Raw genomic sequence first — 23,417 nt, forward strand, 5'->3', positions numbered from 1 at the left:
TGGGTTGAAGCCACTGAGGAACTAAAACAACATGTAGTTTCTCGACTGACAACCAGAGGTCGGCTTGATTATTATTGACAGCCTGGTTAAAAAAACCCAACTAGATTTCACATTGGTGACAAGTGTACACTGATTTAACCATATCAGAAAAATCAGTGATAGGCTGCCACCTCCCATCTTCCCGGGAGTTGTACATCTCCAGGACCCGGAGACGTGCAGTCAGGATCGCAGCTGAACCCTCTCATCCTGAATACAAACTTTTTTCAGACCCTCCCCAGTAGCAAGAGGGTCATGGATGTTTGAGAGGGAGGGCACAACTTGTCATCTTTGTCCCAACGTTCTGTATTTAACTTTTTACTTTTTATCTTTTGTTGACCCTTTTATTCTTATTTCTCCTTTTTATTATATATATATATATATATATATATATATATATATATATATATATATATATATATATATATATATATATATATATATATATATATATATATATATATACAGAGAAAGAAAGAGAGATGTATACCCTGCAGTATGGGGGGGAAATGGCTTCAAAAGCACTCCTCAGAAACTGACATAAAAGGATGTTTGTCAGTTCTTTTTGGTGCATATCCTTCTTTTCTTAGTGCATCCAATAATCCCATCTGACAAAGCCCTTACTATCTTATCGTAGTCATTTGCAAGTGGATTGCTACTATCTGACAAAAATACATTTCCCAATAATTCAAGAAGATTTTATTCACATTTTGAGACATGTACATTTAGCTTTTATAGAAATAACTAAAACAAGACCAGATTCTTATAAGGATATAAGGAACAATATTGACACCATAATAAAAAAAAAGACAACTGCAGACTGTATTATATTTGAAACTTAATCTGTAGTTATGGCACAGCTAGTTTATGCTGACTTTTTCATGTCCGTGAAGCCTCGTCATTGATGGCAGGACTGGTCACATTCACTGGAGCAAAAACATTCAGTCTCTTTCTGCTGCAGTTTGATAACTACACATCTGGATTAAATGGTTCCTGCATCAGTTTGTTTTCTTAGTAAATGAATAGTAAAGAGGAACTGTTTTCACATTAATGATAGCCACCACCATATTTTTTTCCCCAGTAAACACAAAATCTGACAAACAAGTTACCATGGATCAGAATTTTATTCACAAAACTGGTAGAGACAGATCTAAAACTTGCATCTCTTTCTTTTAATTTATTCATTTTTGTATCTGAAACTAATCAATTTCTTGTCCTCTGTAAGAATATGCTGTTGAGGATAAAGTTATAAATATAGAGTCCAGTATATGAAAAATAATGAATGTATAGTTTTGGTAAAGTCTGCCATTGAAAATAGAAATTTTTGTCTGTTGTCAAATGCAATAGTGCAGTAACAACATAATACGTAACAACACGTTCCATTGCAGTAGATGCATGCAAAGCAAATCTCATGGGGCAATCAAAGGCATCAAGATTTCCAGTGTTAACAACAAACATGCAGTTTCAGCTTAGTCATCATGCATCAGCAAACAAACTGATACATAAACACACATTATGCTCGATGAAAACCTCAATAGTTTCATATACTTTGTATGCAGAACACTGAACAACCTACTGAAGGCATGGTAAAATTTTCATATCTTACCCAGAATGAGTCCAGCTGAGGGATGGATTCATCCTGCAGTGTTCACTTTCAAGAGCAATATAAATTAGTCATCCCTCACATACCCAAGGGTTGCCTTGCAATAACAATTACAGTTTCATGTGATAACTTTAAACTGAACACACGACACACATTCTTACAGTACATTCATGTGTTTGTTTCACTTGGGTGAGTAGAAAATAAAGATAAAAACATTGTATGTTGCAGATGACACTAAAATGGCAAACTACATTCAGAGCTGTGAAGTCGTGTATAAATTATTTGTATTCCACTGTTTCATCATTTTTCAAATAACTAGAAGGTAAAGTGCACAAAAACTCACAGATTTACAAACAGGTTAGAGGGTTTGGTTGTTTTTTTTACAAACACTGAAAAAATAATACACTTACTTTCCTTAAGACTTAATCAAAAACAAAGCAAGCTGTATTACTGTCATGTCATACATGCAATTCACAGAAGGAGTCAAACTACTCGGTTAATTAACAAACACTGAAAACAATGCCATGCGACCAAAATTATGCAACTGAGACAAGACAGCGTGTCTCTAACATTCATGAACAAGGTCAGGCTCCAGTCTACATTCATAATGGCTGTTTACGAGACGTGTCACAGTGATTCCTTTTTGTTTTGTAAAGGCATCCCAATGGGCTTGAGATTTTGGGACAGTTCCAGTAAAAACAAAACAGTTACAAGTGTCCCTCTTTGGTTTCAGTGGTCTTCTCATGTCCGTGATAAAACACATTCAGATGTACGAACTGATACAGCGGGGACACTGTCCTTTAAATACAAGTGGGAACTAATCCCGCTCCTGAGTTTAACACAGTGATGCTTGGGAGGAGAAATAGGCGCAGCAGATGAAATCTGTACTTCATTTACCCGGTTAGTCTGGGATGAATGGATCAAATTGCTTAACGCGGTTCTACTTTAAAGCCTGCTTTTCTGTAGGTGTTATGTTGCCAGATGATGCTGCTTTATCATCAGAGGAGTCTTTGTTTGCTCTGCACCTTAGATCCTCATCGTGGTCTGACTTTAACCCAAACATGGTGTTTTTTAATGGCTTCACTTTTTCTGTGCACTCCAGATGGTCACTGGTTTCTTCATTGGTGCCGGACTTCATTTCATGACCTGGGTCAGTATTCTGACTGGACATGGAGGCTCTGTGTGTCTGGTGACAGGATGAGCATAATTCCTGCCACTTCTCTCGATTTGCATTGATCCCGTCCACCATTGGCTGTAACTTCTTGTTGAGCTTCAGCAGTGCCTGAAAGATGGATGAGAGTACAAACTGTTTCTAAATTTCCATGTTCTGATTTTATTTTTGACTTTTTCTCTCCCAAAAAGAGAACCATCAACACTTTTCTGCCATACCTGGTAAAGTGGTTTACAGATTCCATCAATCCATTCTAGCTGTAAGGCAGGTAGTTCATCTTTGCGATTACGGTCAAAGATGGCCTGCAAAGAGATAACAATCTGTTGTCATACTTGACCAGAACTTTCATCATAACAAAAGCCTGGTTTACATTAAATAAATAATATTCCTTTCGGCATGCTGTAACTTGACAAAATAAAAGAAACTCCAGACTCAGAAAAATCTCTGAAATCATTACTTACTGCTGGGGTTAGCTTAAGCTCAGACCTCTCCCTGTCGCCCTGTTCAAAGAATTCACTCGTCACCAGCTCTGCAACCTGCATTCATCATTGAAAACAATTAATCGTTAATTATCTTAATCACATGTGCTGCAGTGTTCTGGCATTAAAACATGCTCGTTAGTTCCTACATAGTATACATTTACTTCAAATGAAGTGAAATCAAGTGAAATTCTTTTTTTTTTTGTGAAAGTGAAATTTTGATCATCAGATTTTTGTGGTTTTGGAGATACTGTATGTAGTCACGGTGACTCGCAATTTTGCGTTGCTAAACTTTGAAAAAATAAAACAACAGATACAAAAACTTGGTGAAGCTTAGCTGAAGTTTACAATTTTACTTGGTTTTAAATCTATGTGAGAAGAAAGTCATGAGACCTATTAAAATGTATCATGTGTGATTTAACCTGCTAGAGAAGCTTAGCTTGATCTCCTCAAAATTAATAAATAAAATACAATAAATAAAAATTCTCATCAACCACTAGTCTCTTTTTTATGATTGCTTAAACCTGATACAATTAAAGTATCATGAAGCGAACCTGTCCTGAGACAGACATCACGTTCAGTTTGGAGCTGTGGGGGTAACTTGGCACAGCTCTTTATTTTATTTTATTTTTTCCTTGTCCCGATCGGTTGAATTTCATTCTGTTTTCGGTTCTGTTGCTCTATTTTCTCTGTTTGGCTTTTTTTGGTGAAATGTTGCACATTGTGTAGTTGTCATTTGCAGCACCTACGATTTGTGGTATTTTCTGCTTTTTTGGACTCCTAGCTTGATTATTTTGTGTAATGCTGTTGTTCTCTTTGCAACCTGATCTCACAAAAATCCGTGAAATGCCCACGACCTCTCACCACTATTTTCCGTGGTACCAACACGGAAACTGGTAAAATTACGTGTGGGCACCACGGATATTGTACCATGCAAAGTCAATGGGATCCGTGGTCGTGATATATACACGGATTATGACATTATTATTATTTATATATTATTCTTATTTATAGTGGCTAAATTATGCGTTTTTGTCGCGCAAGGTACGGTTTTTTACTGTCAGTTTGTAAAAACATGTTTTTAACGCTGTTTTAGCAGTGTTTTAATGAGGTTTTAATCTGACCACCACGGATATAGTACTATGCAAAGTCAATGGGGGCGTGGTCGTGATATATACACGAATTATGACATTATTATTATTTATATATTATTCTTTGTTATAGTGGCTAAATTATGCGTTTTTGGCGCGCAAGGTACTGATTTTTAATGTCAGTTTGTAAAAGCCCGTTTTTAACGCTGTTTTAGCAGTGTTTTAATGAGGTTTTAATCTGAGCACCACGGATATAGTACTATGCAAAGTCAATGGGGGCGTGGTCGTGATATATACACGAATTATGACATTATTATTATTTATATATTATTCTTTGTTATAGTGGCTAAATTATGCGTTTTTGTCGCGCAACGTACTGTTTTTTAATTTCAGTTTGTAAAAACCCGTTTTTAACGCTGTTTTAGCAGTGTTTTAATGAGGTTTTAATCTGAGCACCACGGATATAGTACTATGCAAAGTCAATGGGGGCGTGGTCGTGATATATACACGAATTATGACATTATTATTATTTATATATTATTCTTTGTTATAGTGGCTAAATTATGCGTTTTTGTCGCGCAACGTACTGTTTTTTAATGTCAGTTTGTAAAAGCCCGTTTTTAACGCTGTTTTAGCAGTGTTTTAATGAGGTTTTAATCTGAGCACCACGGATATAGTACTATGCAAAGTCAATGGGGGCGTGGTCGTGATATATACACGAATTATGACATTATTATTATTTATATATTATTCTTTGTTATAGTGGCTAAATTATGCGTTTTTGTCGCGCAACGTACTGTTTTTTAATGTCAGTTTGTAAAAGCCCGTTTTTAACGCTGTTTTAGCAGTGTTTTTATGAGGTTTTAATCTGACCACCACGGATATAGTAGCCTACTATGCAAAGCAACTTGATCTCACAAAAGTCTGTGAAATGCCCACGACCTATTTCCGTGGTACCAACACGGAAAGTGGTATAATTCCGTGTGACCACCACGATATAGTACTATGCAAAGTCAATGGGATCCATGGTCATGATATACACACGGATAATGCCCACGACCTATTTTCCGTGGTACCAACACGGAAAGTGCTATAATTCCGTGTGACCAACACGATATAGTACTGTGCAAAGTCAATGGGATCCGTGGTCGTGATATATACACGTTTTTTGACATTATTATTATTTATATATTATTCTTTGTTAAAGTGGCTAAATTATGCGTTTTTGTTGCGCAAGGTACGGTTTTTTACTGTCAGTTTGTAAAAACATGTTTTTAACGCTGTTTTAGCAGTGTTTTAATGAGGTTTTAATCTGACCACCACGGATATAGTACTATGCAAAGTCAATGGGAGGCGTGGTCGTGATATATACACGTTTTATGACATTATTATTATTTATATATTATTCTTTGTTATAGTGTCTAAATTATGCGTTTTTTGTCGCGCAACGTACTGTTTTTTACTGTAAGTTTGTAAAAGCACGTTTTTAACGCTGTTTTAGCAGTGTTTTAATGAGGTTTTAATCTGACCACCACGGATATAGTACTATGCAAAGTCAATGGGAGGCGTGGTCGTGATATATACACGAATTATGACATTATTATTATTTATATATTATTCTTTGTTATAGTGGCTAAATTATGCGTTTTTGGCGCGCAAGGTACGGTTTTTACTGCCAGTTTGTAAAAACATGTTTTTAACGCTGTTTTAAGAAGAGACAGGCGATATTTAAAGTTTCTCCCATTTCGTCAACCACAGGGGATTCCCTGGGCGTCCCCTCTACGTCATAGAGTGACGAGGGGGGATCCTGATCACGTGACGGATCCCCCCGAATAATAATGATAATGCTAATGATAATAGTAATATTAATAATAATAAGAAGAAGAAGAAGAAGAAGAAGAAGAAGAAGAAGAAGAAGAAGAAGAAGAAGAAGAAGAAGAAGAATGATAATAATAATAAGAATGATGATAATAATAATGATAATGATACTAATAATAATAATAACAATGATGATAATAATAATAATAATAATAATAATAATAATAATAATAATAATAATAATAATAATAATGCAGAAATTAATTAATTATTTATATTAATCATAATATTAATATTTAGTATAATAATAAATACACCTGTAGCACAAACCAGTGTTTATAGCAAACATTCAGAGACATTATCAGACAATGATTAATGACGCAACACAGTCTCACTCCGGAGGCATGTGCTTGTGCTCTTACAACGCCATATTAAAACAAATTATAAACCACATTAACACTTCATAGAAACAAAGATCGAGTGATGAGGTCTGAAAGGTCTGTTTTGAAACGTGGCTTAATACGTTACGCCACTGAACGCAACCCTTCCTGTCGCCGAGATAGGCAGCAGGACAAAACGTTAAAATAGCACTAATAAATGCATATATTGATCTTGTCCATCACATACATCTACTCACGATATAAATATACATTTTATGGTCACACTTTGTCTGTTGAAAAATGAGCGGATATATTATTTCGGAACCCTAATGTCAACATCTGTTATGAGATGCTGTTATAGTGGGAGGCCCCGCCCCCTCCGGTGTTGTCATGATAACGTTTTGCCCCGACTGTTAAACAGGAAGTGCTGTACAGCTGATGTCTCGAACGTTAACCGTTGAACGTTAATTAAAGCAGAGACGTTCAATAAACTGTATAGCGTATCTTTGATTAAAGTACTGCTGAAGTGATAGAAACGCTCCATGTCTCCTCTCCATTTATTGAACACAAACAACATCTTAACCCTAAACCGGAAGGAGGTTACCAGAACTTTTGAACTTTTTTTAAAAACATTTTTTAAGATGTGTTTGCATAACTTAAACACACAGAAATGTATTAGCACTATGATATATTATACATTTGATCATCCTTGATCATCCAGGATCATCCTGTCAGACTGGGGAAGCGGTTAAAGGGTCTCTAAATAGCCATGTTAAGTTAATGGGAAAATTTCAAAAGGTGAAACAATCAGTATTTAAAGGGGAAAATAAACTCAGAACTGGTCCAAATTGAATAGTATGACTGTGTATAATACTATCATCGATATCTTAAAGAAATCTGGCCACAAAATACTCGTTAAAAGATTTTGACTGATTGTTTCCAGCTCAGCCCCTTAAATAGCTCTCTGAATATACAAGTCAAACATCCATGATCTGTACCAACAAGAAAATCAAACTTTGTCGTAGGACAACAGTGAAGACATCGTTGGAAAGGTCTTAACCTCAGGAGCAACATATGTCAATATGAGATTTGCGGGCAATTCCTGCTCCCCAGGTGTGCCCTTTGAACCTTGTACCTGTGACACTTTTGAAGGCCTATAATTCAACAACAAAATATGCTAGAGACATGGGGTCAACAGTTTTGGAAAGCTCTGCACCTCTACTATCATGCCCGACAGTAGTCCAATAGGGGGCGCCACTGAATAGGGTCAAAACCTATAAAAAACATGATTTCACCCTCTTACCAATACAAAAGTCAAAATCAGACCGAACAGGCGTGCTTCCCACCCTTAAAAACATATAATAAGCTTGCAAAGTTCGTGATCACAGTTTTATATAAGCGCTAATTCATTGGAACTACAAAAGCTATGACGTAGCACAATGGTGTGTATTGTAACTTGGCGCAAATTGTAGTTCTGTAACCTCTTCCGGTTTAGGGTTAAGATGTTGACATTAGGGTTCCGAAATAATATATCCGCTCATTTTTCAACAGACAAAGTGTGACCATAAAATGTATATTTATATCGTGAGTAGATGTATGTGATGGAAAAGATCAATATATGCATTTATTAGTGCTATTTTAACGTTTTGTCCTGCTGCCTATCTGGGCGACAGGAAGGGTTGCGTTCAGTGGCGTAACGTATTAAACAACGTTTCAAGACCTCATCCCTCGATCTTTGTTTCTATGAAGTGTTAATGTGGTTTATAATTTGTTTTAATATGGCGTTGTAAGAGCACAAGCTGTTAAAAATAAGGGCAGTAGAATACAGCAGGTAAGTATTTAATTTAGGAGTGTCATCAAACCACACTTTTAAATTGAAGTACTGCTCTGATCGTCACATATAGACGGGATTACATTGGAAGTGTCATACAATTTGGTGTATTCTATTTGTGTCTGAAAATTTCTCGCTAGAAATGTCATCAAACCATCTTTTAAATTGAAGTATATGCATTTAAAAAAAAAAAGAGGAATGGGGAAGCCGCTCGCGGTGATCACCTGCTCCGAGCGTCAAATCTAGCCGCAGACGGGATTACATTGCAGCCAATAGGAGCCTATTTGCGCCTCCGGAGTGAGACTGTGTTGCGTCATTAATCATTGTCTGATAATGTCTCTGAATGTTTGCTATAAACACTGGTTTGTGCTACAGGTGTATTTATTATTATACTAAATATTAATATTATGATTAATATAAATAATTAATTAATTAATTTCAGCATTATTATTATTATTATTATTATTATTATTATTATTATTATTATTATCATCATCATTGTTATTATTATTATTAGTATCATTATCATTATTATTATCATCATTCTTCTTATTATCATTATTATTATTATTATTATTAATATTACTATTATCATTAGCATTATCATTATTATTCGGGGGCATCCGTCACGTGATCAGGATCCCCCCTCGTCACTCTATGACGTAGAGGGGACGCCCAGGGAATCCCCTGTGGTTGACGAAATGGGAGAAACTTTAAATATCGCCTGTCTCTTCTTAAAACAGCGTTAAAAACGGGCTTTTACAAACTGACATTAAAAAACAGTACGTTGCGCGACAAAAACGCATAATTTAGCCACTATAACAAAGAATAATATATAAATAATAATAATGTCATAATTCGTGTATATATCACGACCACGCCCCCATTGACTTTGCATAGTACTATATCCGTGGTGGTCAGATTAAAACCTCATAAAAACACTGCTAAAACAGCGTTAAAAACGGGCTTTTACAAACTGACATTAAAAAACAGTACGTTGCGCGACAAAAACGCATAATTTAGCCACTATAACAAAGAATAATATATAAATAATAATAATGTCATAATTCGTGTATATATCACGACCACGCCCCCATTGACTTTGCATAGTACTATATCCGTGGTGCTCAGATTAAAACCTCATTAAAACACTGCTAAAACAGCGTTAAAAACGGGCTTTTACAAACTGACATTAAAAAACAGTACGTTGCGCGACAAAAACGCATAATTTAGCCACTATAACAAAGAATAATATATAAATAATAATAATGTCATAATTCGAGTATATATCACGACCACGCCCCCATTGACTTTGCATAGTACTATATCCGTGGTGCTCAGATTAAAACCTCATTAAAACACTGCTAAAACAGCGTTAAAAACGGGCTTTTACAAACTGACATTAAAAAACAGTACGTTGCGCGACAAAAACGCATAATTTAGCCACTATAACAAAGAATAATATATAAATAATAATAATGTCATAATTCGTGTATATATCACGACCACGCCCCCATTGACTTTGCATAGTACTATATCCGTGGTGCTCAGATTAAAACCTCATTAAAACACTGCTAAAACAGCGTTAAAAACGGGTTTTTACAAACTGAAATTAAAAAACAGTACGTTGCGCGACAAAAACGCATAATTTAGCCACTATAACAAAGAATAATATATAAATAATAATAATGTCATAATTCGTGTATATATCACGACCACGCCCCCATTGACTTTGCATAGTACTATATCCGTGGTGCTCAGATTAAAACCTCATTAAAACACTGCTAAAACAGCGTTAAAAACGGGCTTTTACAAACTGACATTAAAAATCAGTACCTTGCGCGCCAAAAACGCATAATTTAGCCACTATAACAAAGAATAATATATAAATAATAATAATGTCATAATTCGTGTATATATCACGACCACGCCCCCATTGACTTTGCATAGTACTATATCCGTGGTGGTCAGATTAAAACCTCATTAAAACACTGCTAAAACAGCGTTAAAAACATGTTTTTACAAACTGACAGTAAAAAACCGTACCTTGCGCGACAAAAACGCATAATTTAGCCACTATAAATAAGAATAATATATAAATAATAATAATGTCATAATCCGTGTATATATCACGACCACGGATCCCATTGACTTTGCATGGTACAATATCCGTGGTGCCCACACGTAATTTTACCAGTTTCCGTGTTGGTACCACGGAAAATAGTGGTGAGAGGTCGTGGGCATTTCACGGATTTTTGTGAGATCAGGTTGTTTCTTTGAATGTTGTTGTATTTTATTCTTAAATGTATCTGAAATATTGTTGTCTTTTTTTATACAGTTTAAAAATATATATATTTTACTTATTCCTTATGTTGTTATGGCCTCTGTTGGCGAGGAAGCCTAAACTGGGACAAGCATGAAAGCCTCAAACACTTATCCATGTCCAACTAAGAGTAAGTGGATTAGCAAACTATGTGGGCTTTACTGGGCCACTTCCCAGCAAACCAAAGTCTGTTGGAGTTTATTTAGAAAACTTTGGGAGGCCTACATCTTTGATTTATATAGATGGGCACAGAAGAATGCATAATGTGACTTTGCTCCTTCTGATAGCTGAAATATTCAGACAAAACCATGCTGTGTTTCACATAATGCTTGGATGCAATTTTGATGTATCTATCAACCACTTTTCTGAAGTAGTTCATTGCAAACTGGATCTATTATAAGCTATTAACATAAAAACATGGAATAACTATTGCTTCACAATTCAGGACCACAATGAAGCATCCCATCATGCACTGTAAGAAATCAGCAAAACCGACAGCGACTCAAACCTGTTTCGATATCTTCCAAGGACGAGTGACAGCCCCCAGATCACATGCTGTCATCAGCATGGACCTGTGGGTGACATTAAAGCTCATTTTAATCTTTTTGAAAGTTATTCTGATTTTCACTGTACAAGACATTTTGTAACGTTCACCACAAACCTCAAGGCTTCTCTGTGTCCTTCATCCGTCCAGCTGAAATCTCCACACAGGACATAGTCAAAGAACTTGGGTCTGCGCCTTTGTTATAAAAGAAAGATTACTTGTGAAAATATAAGAACTGTCTACATTAAAATGAATTATGTCTAACAGCTGTAAACTAGTTCAGCTTCAACTTACTCAAAGTGCAAGGTAAGATCTGTGGAGAGAATGGCCTGCTTCAGCAGCTGCATCATGTTGCTGTACTCTTTAGAGCTGAGGTTTGCAAAGATATTGTGACCCTGAACAAAACAAAACAATAGTGTGAAAATTCATGCACAGAAGCAGGCTAGGGTAAATACACAAAATTGCTAAAGTCATCGCTCACTGTAAAATGAAGCTCTAATTAGCAATTTCATTTAGCATTGTGTGTAGACTTTCTCTGTCCTCTGTCAGAGGTAATCAATACACAAACCGCTGGTAATCGAACTGATCCACACCTTAGACAAAACACTCCTCCCTAATGACGCTAGCAGCTAGCCCCGTGGTCTCACATTCTTAAAAGATCAGCAGAAATGCAATCACGGAGGATCGGCTGCTTTATTTAGCTGTATGGCTTTTTATCCTGCTTTTACCGTGCATTTGAATTGGTTTGGTTTGGCTTTCTTGTCATACTGATGCATTTGGTGTTATAATGTTTGAAGTTTTGCTTTATCCCCAGATCCAAACATAGTTAAACACCATACTGTATCTGCCAAGCAGAAGGAGTCCCAAAAGCATCGCCACACCGCCTGTAAATGTGTTGTTTCAGTTTGGTAAGCAAGACAGCTCTTTCCAGAACTATGTTCCTATTTGAAGCACGCTAAACAACAGTGCAGATAATTCAGGTGTATATCTTTTTCTGGCATTATGACTTCATGGTTTTTAGCTGATCTTTTCTGACTGGTGTCAAGTTTTGAGGAGGATTGGCTCATAAAAATATTATCCTGACCTCACTCTGCAGGATCATGACTGCGTGATTGAAGTGATGATGCTCCAGTGTGGCTGACGTCCCGTAAAGCAGAGCCAGAGCAGAGCCGGTCCTGCAGGGAAAAAAACAACAAACAGGCCAGGGATCATTGACACACCAGTTCATTGCTACCCAGGTCTCCCAGGCTACCCAGGTGTCTTTTACTTACTTGGCTTGGAATGCGTTGTTAGTGCCTCGGTGGTCCAAGTCATGGCACAAACAGCCCACCATCAGCGCCAGCATCTCTGCATCTGTTAGGACATCCTGGAAACTGGCTGTCTGCAAACACCAATGGTGATGGTCATCCATCCATGTGGGATATTTAACTACGACAACCATTTTCCTTTTTGTTTGATCTAATAATAATTTATAGATGTGTTTCTATTTTTTGTATATTTCCATCACCTAACGGTTAAATTTGTATAGGAGACGACAGGAACTAGCTGAATATGGGAGAACAGAAGACGATGAAACAAGGGACAGCATGTTGCATATCTGATCACTCTAGTCACTCATGTCTTTGGGACTTTACGTAAAATACAAGTAGTACTTTAGATTTATTTAATGATATTTTGTTTAGTGGCTAATAGTTGATCATGTGAATTTACTTTCTTTTGTTGTGGCAAGCTTAAACCTTTGTTTGTGGAAACTTTCTTTTGCTGTGTTGATATTTTGATTAAAAATTAAAGCCCAGAATCAGAGAGAGGCCACAGTAATCTACATTTTACATAGAGTTGACAGATATGCCTCATAAAAACCAGATTATTTTTTCTTCAAAAAGATGTGGAAAGGTTTGATTGTTTCGCTAAATAAGTAAATAATTTACTCTGAGTTATTTACAGTAATAATTTGATTTAACTTTCCATATCAAAAGACCTTCACATGAAGGTTTTAGATTTCTTCAGCACCGGCTTTTATTTCTGTCTTCTATATTTTACCACAGTATGTAGAGCTAATCAATCACCTTTATACATGGGAGATTTAATCTGTGAAGGAACTAAGATTTGTTTTTCACTTTCCCTTTAATACTCGTAGTATAAAAACAAAACATCAAAATCAATCCGATTTGACTCCTTTTTTCTTAAAACTCACTGTGATCATAGCGAACATGCACTGTGACACATTAAAAGCATGTCTCCAGTTATGATACGCCACAGTTCGATAGTTCTTCCTCACGGTCAGAAGCCAGCGGCACAAAACCTGCAAAGAGATAAGTGTAAAAGTGATACACATATACTCACTGGCCACTTTATTAGGTACACCTGTCCAACTGCTCGTTAAAGCACATTTCTAATCAGCCAATCACATGGCAGCAACTCAATGCAATTAGGCATGTAGACATGGTCAAGACGATCTGCTGCAGTTCAAACCGAGCATCAGAATGGGGAAGAAAGGTAATTTAAGTGACTCTGAATGTGGCATGGTTGTTGGTGCCAGACAGACGGGCTGGTATGAGTATTTCAGAAACTGCTGATTTACTTGGATTTTCACACACAATCATCTCTAGGTTTTACAGAGAATGGTCCAAAAAAGAGAAAATATGAGGCGCCAGACTCGTTACAACCGAAGTATGCAGAAGTGCATCTCTGAACGCACAACACGTCGAACCTTGAGGTGGATGGGCTACAGCAGCAGAAGACCACACCGAGTGACACTCCTGTCAGCTAAGAACAGGACACAATTCGCACAGGTTCACCAAAATTGGACAACAGGAGATTGGAAAAACGTTGCCTGGTCTGATGAGTCTCCATTTCTGCTACATTCGGATGGTAGGGTCAGAGTTTGGCGTCAACAACATGAAAGCATGGATCCATCCTGCCTTGTATCAACGGTTCAGGCTGCTGCTGGTGGTGTAATGGTGTGAGGGATATTTCCTGGCACACTTTGGGCCCATTAGTACCAATTTACCATCGCCATTGTCAACGCCACAGCCTACCTGAGTATTGTTGCTGACTATGTTCATCCCTTTATGAGCACAGTGTAGCACAGTGGATCTCAAATGGATCCACAGTAACCAGATCTCAATCCAATAGAGCACCTTCGGGATGTGGTGGAACGGGATATTGGCATCATGGATGCGCAGCCGACAAATCTGGAGCAAATGCTTGATGCTATCATGTCAATATGGACCAAACTCTCTGAGGACTGTCTTCAGTACCTTGTTGAATCTACGCCACGAAGGATTAAGGCAGTTCTGAAGGCAAAAGGGGGTCCAACCCGGTACTAGCAAATTGTACCTAATAAAGTGGCCAGTTAGTGTTTACATATGTACATTTATCACGTACGCAATAAATATAGACATTAATCTTGCAGTATGTTTTCTAGAGCCTCACCTCGTAGTCAATTTTAAACTTTTGGACAACGCCAAGTTCCAGAAACATCCTTAGCGATGCAGTGATCATGGCGTCATTGTCCAGGGAGAAGTCGTTAAAGTGGAATTCATCGATGCTGAGCTCATTGCTCAGGGGGATCTTGGCAGCCTTGGGGGAAAACAGAGAGCTGTCAGTAACACAGTGTCAGGGAAGGGTGGCAGAATGGCAGTCATGGATTTCCCCTTCAGGCTACTGACAGACTGCATACATTTACAGTATGCCTGTTACATACATATATTTATCCTGAGGAGTCAGTCTGAGGGTTACCTTAAGTCTGTCAACTTCTACTTTAGAGCAGGTTGCATGGTAAGACAACATCTGGAAAAGCAGAAATCATAAGAAATAGTGGGACAAATGCTGACAACTGTAATGCTTGTTATTCATAAGACCAAAAGACATTTACCACAACAGATAACAAACACTTCCCAAGGACCTTTTACCTGCCCCGCTTATCTTCCTACATAAGCAGGATCAAAGTAAGTACAACTCTGCTTTTTAAACTAATATAAACTACCACTGTAGGTAACGGTAAAAAAAAAATCTAGGTGATTTAAGAAGGAGCAAAGATGATGAAATATTGACTACAGCAGTGAACATCGCCTTTGATGAGAAGTGAGAAGACTAGTGCATGTATTTATCATGAATTATTGAAAGCGGCTTAAAAATGTATTGTAGAGAAGCAAAATCATGTTTTCAGAAGATGATGTCACTGCGCAGGTTAGACACAGGGTAGTGGAACAGAACACAGTAGGAGACATTAATTAAAGAGCCCTTGAGATTAGCATTAATCAGTGACACCACATCCCTCTAACCACCCTGTTTGAACTGATTTTTATAAATGTAATAGAAAGCTGTTTTCATATAGGTTAATTTAGGTATTTTATTTTTGTCTTTTTAAACATTCTTATTAATATTAGAATACTAAAGTGCATATAATATACTCATATGTCTATGTATAAAATATATAAAAAATTATTTGATCAAAGAATTTTTGTTTTAGGCAAATTCAGATGAGCTCAAATGAACCACAGCATATAACATTTTTAACTGTGCCAATATTCATTTTGCATAAATAAAAACAACCAATTAATGATATAAGCAATGTTTCAAAAAGATTGAAATTAGTACTATTTGCAGATGATGCAACCATCTTTGGGTCTGGTAGCAATTTGCAGTTTTTACTACGTGAGATTAACACAGAATTAAAGCAATTAAATATATGGTTTGATTGGAATAAATTGTCATTAAATTCAAGCAAATCTAGTGTAATAATCATTTGGAAATACAATTTTGATACAAAAACGCAGATTCAGTTGGACAGGGTAGATATCAAAAGAGTAAACAAAATTTCTTGGTGTTATAACAGATTAACAAATCAGCTGGAAATCACATATTATGCATGTAAAAGCCAAACTATCACATAGTATCGCATTATTAAATAAAGCAAAACAGGGTCCGGATCACAAAACACTCCCCATTTTATATTGTTTAATGGTTTTACTATATCTAACTTAATTCAACAATAAGGATCATTCATATAGGAATCATACAAATGTATTACTCCTTCAGTCTAAACTGCTTAAATTTACAGCTCTTATGAAATTACACACAGCACAAATGATATACAAGGCAAAAATAAGTTGTTGCCTGGAAATATTCAAAAACTATTCATGGAAAGGGAAGGGAGTTACAATTTAAGGACATTATGTGATTTCAAGATACTGAATATCTTTCCATTCGTGTAGTTAAGATGTGGAAATTAAAGGAATGTCCAGACATGTAACAATTTAAAAAGAAGTTTTTTAGTTGCGAGAATGAAGGTGTTTGAGGTACGCATATGTTTGTTGTGTATTCATTTATTTATTTATTCATTTTATTTATTCTTTTGTTTGTTTTTTTAGTTATTATTTGTTTTGTAATTATTATTTTGTTTGTTATTAATTGATTGTTTAGGTGTATCTTTCTGTTTATAGGTATGTGTGTGTGGATATATGTGTATACGTATGTATTTACCTATATGTATATGGGTTAGTGTCTTAATGTATACTGTATATGTGTTTTCCTGCAGGTATGTAGGTGTCTATGCATGAAACAGTGTATATAGGATAATTGATTAAGTGTAATAATGTTATTGTTTTAAAGATAAATATTATTAGAATACAAGAATGTATTATAGTTAGTTTAATAGGTAATTCAGTATTGACAAGGAAGCCTAATGATACCAGTATATGCTAAACTCATTGATAAGGGGTGGGATTAAATAAGTATGACTTCTTCCCAGCAGCACGGTGGCTTGCTGATTAGCACTATTGCCTCAAAGCAAGAAAGTCCCCGGTTCGACTCCCAGTCTCTCTGTGTGGAGTTTGCATGTTCTCCCCATGCTTGCGTGGGTTCCCTCGGGGTACTCCGGCTTCCTCCCACGGTCCAAAAACATGCATAGTAGGTTGATTGATGATTCTAAATTGCCCGTAGGTGTGAGTGTGAGTGTGTCTGGTTGTTTATATGTGGCCCTGCGATGGACTGGCGACCTGTCCAGGATGTAACTCCTGCCTCTCGCCTGAAAATAGCTGGGATAGGCTCCAGCAGACCCCCGTTACCCTGCAAAGGATGAAGCGAGTATACATAATGGATTACTTCTTCCCACTCCTTTTCAATTCATAATGTATTGTGTTCTTATCTTTTGTAAATTTATTCATTTGTCTGTCCACTACTGTGTGATTACTTTTCAATGTATTTCTTGTTGTGTGTGTGTTTTTTTTTACTTATCTTAAAACTACTAAACTAAACTAAACAAAAACAAAAAGTAAGAAAAAGTAATGTGTGCCATTCCCCATTAATTCAATAGCTTGTAGAGCCACCTTTAACAGCAATAACTTCTTCTTTTCAACATTGCATCTATTCATTGAGGTTTTTGGTTATTCCATTATGCACAATTATCTTAAACTCCCCCAATTGGGTTGAAGTCTGGACCTTGAAAAACCTTGATTCATTTCTTTTTCATCAATTCAGCTGTAGGTGTGCTCTCCTCTTGTGCTGTTGCATGACCAAGTTTCGATCAAGCTTTAGCTGTCGGGCAGATGACCTCAAATTTACCCCAATCCTCTAGTTTGGAGATCATGGTCAACAGTGCCTGCAAAGTTTCCAGGTCCTGTGGCTTCCAAACAACCCCAAATCATCAAGCCTCCACCACCATGCTTGGCAATGGGGTATAAGTTACAGTTAAAATGCTGTGCTTGGTTTTTGACAGAGAAGACACTGGACACAAAGGCCAAACACACCACTTTGGTCTCATCTGTCAACAGGACACTGTTCCAGTCTGTATATCTCTAGTATATTGCTGAGCTTTGCAGTGTGTTAGAACCCAAATGCCACAGAACAGCAAGTTCCCAAAATATCTGCTTTTATAGAGGTCTGCTCACCTGATGATGATTCTTTAAGCAACGATGATTAGCAGCACTTGGCAGCAATTTAACCTTTTACCACCTTAACTAATAAGCTGAATGGGGATATTTAGTATTGCCCATACGATTTAGCTATTTATTTCTGTTTCATTTGTATTGAATAAATGATGACACGGTGAAAAAGGTAAAATGATGTTTTGTATTTGAGGCTGATTTTGCCCGATAAGTTCACTATGATGAGATGATTTTTATAATGCTTTTACACACATATACAAAAACATGAGTTCAAAAGAGTATTAACTTTTGCACATGTCTGTAGAAAATACTGTACATGGATAAATGTGTTAAAACTGAAAGGGGAAAAAATAAGTTGTCTTCCACAATGCTAAAATATTTATGACTAATGGACTGATGGATATGCTTACATCCAGAGCCACTGACTGCTTGGCCCATGTCTTCTTCACTTGATTGTACATCATAGTGTTGTTGATTCCAAGCCCACAGAATATCACAAATGCCTGCACCCAAAAAATAAGGCCTTTATATTAAGTGAGACAATATACCCACAAACAGAAGTTATCTGATACACCAGTCATTAGCTGACCTCAAACAGTCTCTGATCTGCATCACTGAATGTCTTTCTGTCCAGGCGGTTCAGAATTTGTGCAACACCTTAAAGAAATACACATAAATCCTTGACTGCAACATGAACACTGGATTCCAGTATGAAATTAATTTCTGGTCAACCTACCAATTATCTGATGAGTTCGATTCCAAATAGGGACGCATAACACCGACCTGATGTGAAACCCAGAGGCTTGATCTGCCTTTTAAAAAAGAAGACAGAACGATACAGTTTGTTTTTAGAGACTTTTTTCCAGGCTAAACGTCACAAATGTTTTAGTTAGTTTAAAAGTTTTAGATAAAAGTTTCATTCAAGCATTCCTAGATCTGACACTGCGGCCACACCTCTGCATCAAAGCGTGGGTCGTGACACACATCGCTGATGTTGACAGGCAGTCCTGTAGATGCCACCAGCTCAGCAATGCTGTTATTGATCAGCCAGTCAGAGCACGACAACTTCTCCATGCTTAATGTGGCAGATAATGCAAAGAAAAAACAATAGTCAGTTAATATTGAAAGTACATAATGTGTTTGTCGCTGCATTTAAAGCATAACTAGTATTTTCATACAGAAAAGCCTCAGAAAACTGTGAGTCCATGTGCTCTTCACCACATTGAAGTTGCTCCGTGGTTTACATTTATGTAGCAGTGTCCTAAAAGTATATTTTACCTGATGTCTCTGTCCATGTTGCACAAGGGCGACATGAGCTCAAACGTCTTGGAGAACTTCACAACCTGCGGGAAAGTCATGTTTCACCCCAAAAGAAATGTCTGGATAAAATATACTTCAGTCATTCTAGGTAGCTTTCGTAGTTAATATTTGAAATCCCCCCCAAAAAAGAAAAAGCTCTCACAGGTGAGTCGATGTCCTCTAAAAGAAGCACAGAGCAGCGCTCACACTGCAGCAGTGTAAGCGCTCGTTGCATGATCTTTCTGACAATCTTCTCAAGGTCGGTTTGCTCTTCAAACAAGTCGTTGACAACCTCCAACAAAGTCTATAGGAACAAGAATAAAACTTTGCACACTAATGCCATACAGTTGAAGGTTAGTTTAGGTGCCACAACACAAAATTCCATAAGAGTCCTAACTAAAATGAGATATTTTGCATATCATGTTTACTCTCCGCTAGTGATACAGGGATCTAATATGTGTTAAAAAGAAAACAAAGCATTTCACATATTCTTACCCTACTTCTTTCATATTCCTTGCGGGACTCCGAAAACAACTTAGCATTGGAAATCGATATTCCACAAAAGGGTAGATACATCTGGAGCACCTGAGTTAAAGAAGGAAATAAAGCATGAATGTTTATAAGTAACAACCATGTTTGACTGATTAAATGGATTAAAGTAGGGAAGAGTAGTGAAAAGAGTGCATGGTGATGAGAGAAGGATATGATGGACTCAGCTACTTTTCAGCACAAACTCCTTTCAGTGAAATTCCCACTTAATGAAGTATTGATTCAGAGAAAAAAAACAACTAGTGTGAAATCAGGGGCCCGAAAATGTCTGTTTTCCAACCAAGCTTTTTTTTTCTTTAATTTTTTTGTTTACTTTATATTTTCTGAAAGTTCCTTTGTAATATTTTTTGGATTCACAAACAAATTCACATATTAATTATTAAATTATCTGACAATAGAGTAAGTACAGCTACTCATGTATTCAGAGAGAGGAATATTTTCTACAACTTTATTCTTTTCTGCCACCTTGTGGACAAACATTTTTAAGCCAGTGCAGTTTGATTCTCAAAACCTGTACTTACTACAAATACATACATATCTGGCCATCTTTGTGAATTTACTTTAAAATGTTGTTTACCCAATTGACCTCACACCTAAACAAGCAGCCAAAATGAGTCCAAACCTGCAGACTGCTCAATGGATTATTTGCTCAGCAGCAAAGTGGGGGAGAGGAAATGGCATCCATATGCTGTAAAAGTGCACATAAAGTTATAATATATGGACATTATACAAACCTTTTCTTTGTGGATAACTCAGGCAGCAAAAGAGAATGCATTAAATCAAAGCATATTTTCTAAATGGGCTTGTGTTTTTCCAACAGACATAGTTAATGTGCCACGCTTGAGTAAAAGCCTGACTTCTTTTGTTTATTCTTCTTTCATTTTTTCTTTCTAAGGGAACACTGTGCTCCTGTCCAGGGCCATTAAGAAGATTCAAAGCATAAAAGTGTCATCTACATACAAGACTTCTGTAATAAATGCTACTGTGAATATGTATTTATGGTAGAGGGGGGCACACAATGTTTCATTCTGTTAATCTTGACGCCCTTTCCAAAATGCTTTTAATGGCAAACACCACAAAATAAATAATTCAGAAGATACACTTTACTTAAGATCTTTCATGTCGCAGTGTTTTTGTTATTTGTTGTTGTTGTTGTGTTTTGTTTTTTACATAAGCGAGCTTTACCTTCTCGTCATCCTCAGTAAAAGGAGTGCCCATTGGATTTTTGTTAATTGCTTGCACCACACCAATGACTTCTCCATCACTGTTGCAGATGGCCATGCAGAGGATGGTCTGCGTCTTGTAGCCGGTTAACTTGTCTATTTCATCACTGAAGCGGTGGTCCTGGAAATGTGTTCATAAACACATATTAAAAATCGTTGGCCATATCATAATCCCACATTAACACATACAGGCCACACTGCATGGATATATACACAGTCAGTGAACGCATCTCTACACCTTATGCGCATTTGTCACCCCACCCCCCCTATAAAAACAAGCATCTCCGACGCAAGAGTTTAGATGAGATGTTAAACTTGTAGCTTTGCAAGAAATAGATGTTGCCATTATGAGGGGCACAAATCTGCACTGTTGAGTAATAGTCCACGTCATCGTGTTGCCTCAGGCAGCCCAGGGCCACAAGATATTAATGATGTGCTGCCCAAGACTAGATCTGACAAGGGGGGAGCTGAAAGAATCGTAACGCTGGCTCTCTGGCTGGATAATACTTTGTCGTTTTTTAAAATCACATAACTGAGTGGTTCCACTTAAACAGAAGTGTTTTATCTGTAAAGGGTGGAGCCAGTGAAGCTTGGCGTCAAAACCTGCTGATAAAACAGCTCCTTTTCAGTGAAAAGGAGCTGTTTTATGCTGAAAAGTTTTCATCATAGCACACTTCCAAGTTTTGGGCAGCATTCATCACCAAGTTCAGTATTAGGTTACACTAATGTTAATTTCCCACAGCTGTAACTACCTCAAAGATCTTAGAATTAACTTTTGGATGAAATTATACCTCATATGCGTTTGATATGTTTACAGTCTCTCCATGCTCGGCCACATATCCAATGATGCCTTTCCCCCACGGCACTTGCACTTCACTGGAGTGCAGGGTGCTGGACGAGGGTCTAACCGTGGTGCCCGAGTGCACGTCAAAGAACTTGGACACCAGCGTCCTCTTGTGAGCGGGTCCTTCAACGAGGAACAGCGAACACCTGTCCGCGTCCACGAGGATGCACACGTTGATCAGGATTTTATAGCTCAGGTTGGTCAGGTCGAGATCGTTGGAGATGTCTTTGACTAACTCCAGGAAAAACTCCCTCTCGTTGGTCTCCCTGAGTCTGTATTTGTAGTCGATGGCGCAGGACGCGTACTGAGGCACGCTGACCCTGGACTCCAGCAGCGCGCTCAGGATGTGCGCGGTGGTGGGAGGCAGGGAGCTGGCTTTGCGGAGGAGAGCACGGCGCCTCATGCTGGACTGAGACTCGTGCTCGCTCAGGCTGACGTGCTCGTCGTATGTGCGGTACGCCGTGGAGGCTTTGGAGCGCGCAAAGTTGCGCCGCAGCTCCATGTGAGACGCCCTGCGCCGGAGCGCGTCGGCGCCGCCGGGCCACAGCGGGTCCAGGGCTGCGCCCCGCTTCTCCTCCGCGGGGCTGGACGCTTTCGACGGCTGGTGCTCCCTCAACCACCTGCTCACCTGGTCACACTTCGCTCTCCGAACGAGATAGTCCTCGAAAAGGTCCGGGTGGCAGTCCAAAAACGCCTCCACGTCCGAGAAGCCAAACGCTGTCATGGTGAAAAGCTGCCAAATGGACACTGAAAGCGCAAAAATAGGCTACAAGTCGACGTGCGGAGGGAAGTGACTACAGTCAATCTTCTCAGAGAGCTGATGCCCTCTCAAAACATGTGTTCATTCTCTCCCAGCACCATCCAATCCATGGTAAACTCTTCCCTGAAAACACTGGGAGCCAAATGGCCAGATTCACTTTCTTTGACACAGAAGTGATAACGACCATGTGTAGCGCTGCAGCTGTCAATCACACCACTGCCTGACATGTGTCTCTGGTGGATTTCTGGACAATACTATGCAGCGCTGTAGAAAAACGCGGCACCTATATATATTCCTCCTACAAACAGTAAAAAAGAAAAGAAAAAAACAAACTGCAGGACAAGATGTTCACTCTCTCTCTTTATTCTGTACCACCAGAGACACTCAGTGCAGGGCTTTTATCAAAACAGTGTCGATGTGTTGTATTTAACCTTCCCCAAAACACTTATGCAGGCAGAATAATTTGAAATGTACAACGTTGCCTACAGCAATGAGCTTATTTGAAAAAGAAAACTTGAGCTAAATGTTAACAATAAAATATTGAATATATGGATAGATAGATATACATATAGATAG

General features: G+C 37.8%; 1 protein-coding gene across 1 annotated transcript; it reads right to left on the reverse strand.

Annotated features, from left to right (window-relative positions):
* Positions 1-2,579: 2,579 nt before the first annotated feature.
* pde11al (phosphodiesterase 11a, like) lies at positions 2,580-22,809 on the reverse strand. The gene is made up of 20 exons (XM_061717931.1): positions 22,029-22,809; positions 21,200-21,358; positions 19,961-20,050; positions 19,629-19,769; positions 19,445-19,509; positions 19,121-19,241; positions 18,903-18,978; positions 18,756-18,823; positions 18,577-18,669; positions 15,018-15,068; positions 14,712-14,858; positions 13,471-13,578; positions 12,548-12,657; positions 12,361-12,451; positions 11,571-11,671; positions 11,394-11,471; positions 11,241-11,304; positions 3,272-3,346; positions 3,029-3,112; positions 2,580-2,921 (listed from the first exon to the last, which is right to left on the reverse strand). Exons 1-20 carry the CDS (start codon positions 22,803-22,805, stop codon positions 2,580-2,582), a joined length of 2,841 nt encoding a protein of 946 aa, XP_061573915.1. The 5' UTR covers positions 22,806-22,809.
* Positions 22,810-23,417: the final 608 nt, after the last annotated feature.

Source organism: Cololabis saira, chromosome 3 (genome assembly GCF_033807715.1).
Source record: "Cololabis saira isolate AMF1-May2022 chromosome 3, fColSai1.1, whole genome shotgun sequence".
Lineage (NCBI taxonomy): Eukaryota > Metazoa > Chordata > Actinopteri > Beloniformes > Belonidae > Cololabis > Cololabis saira.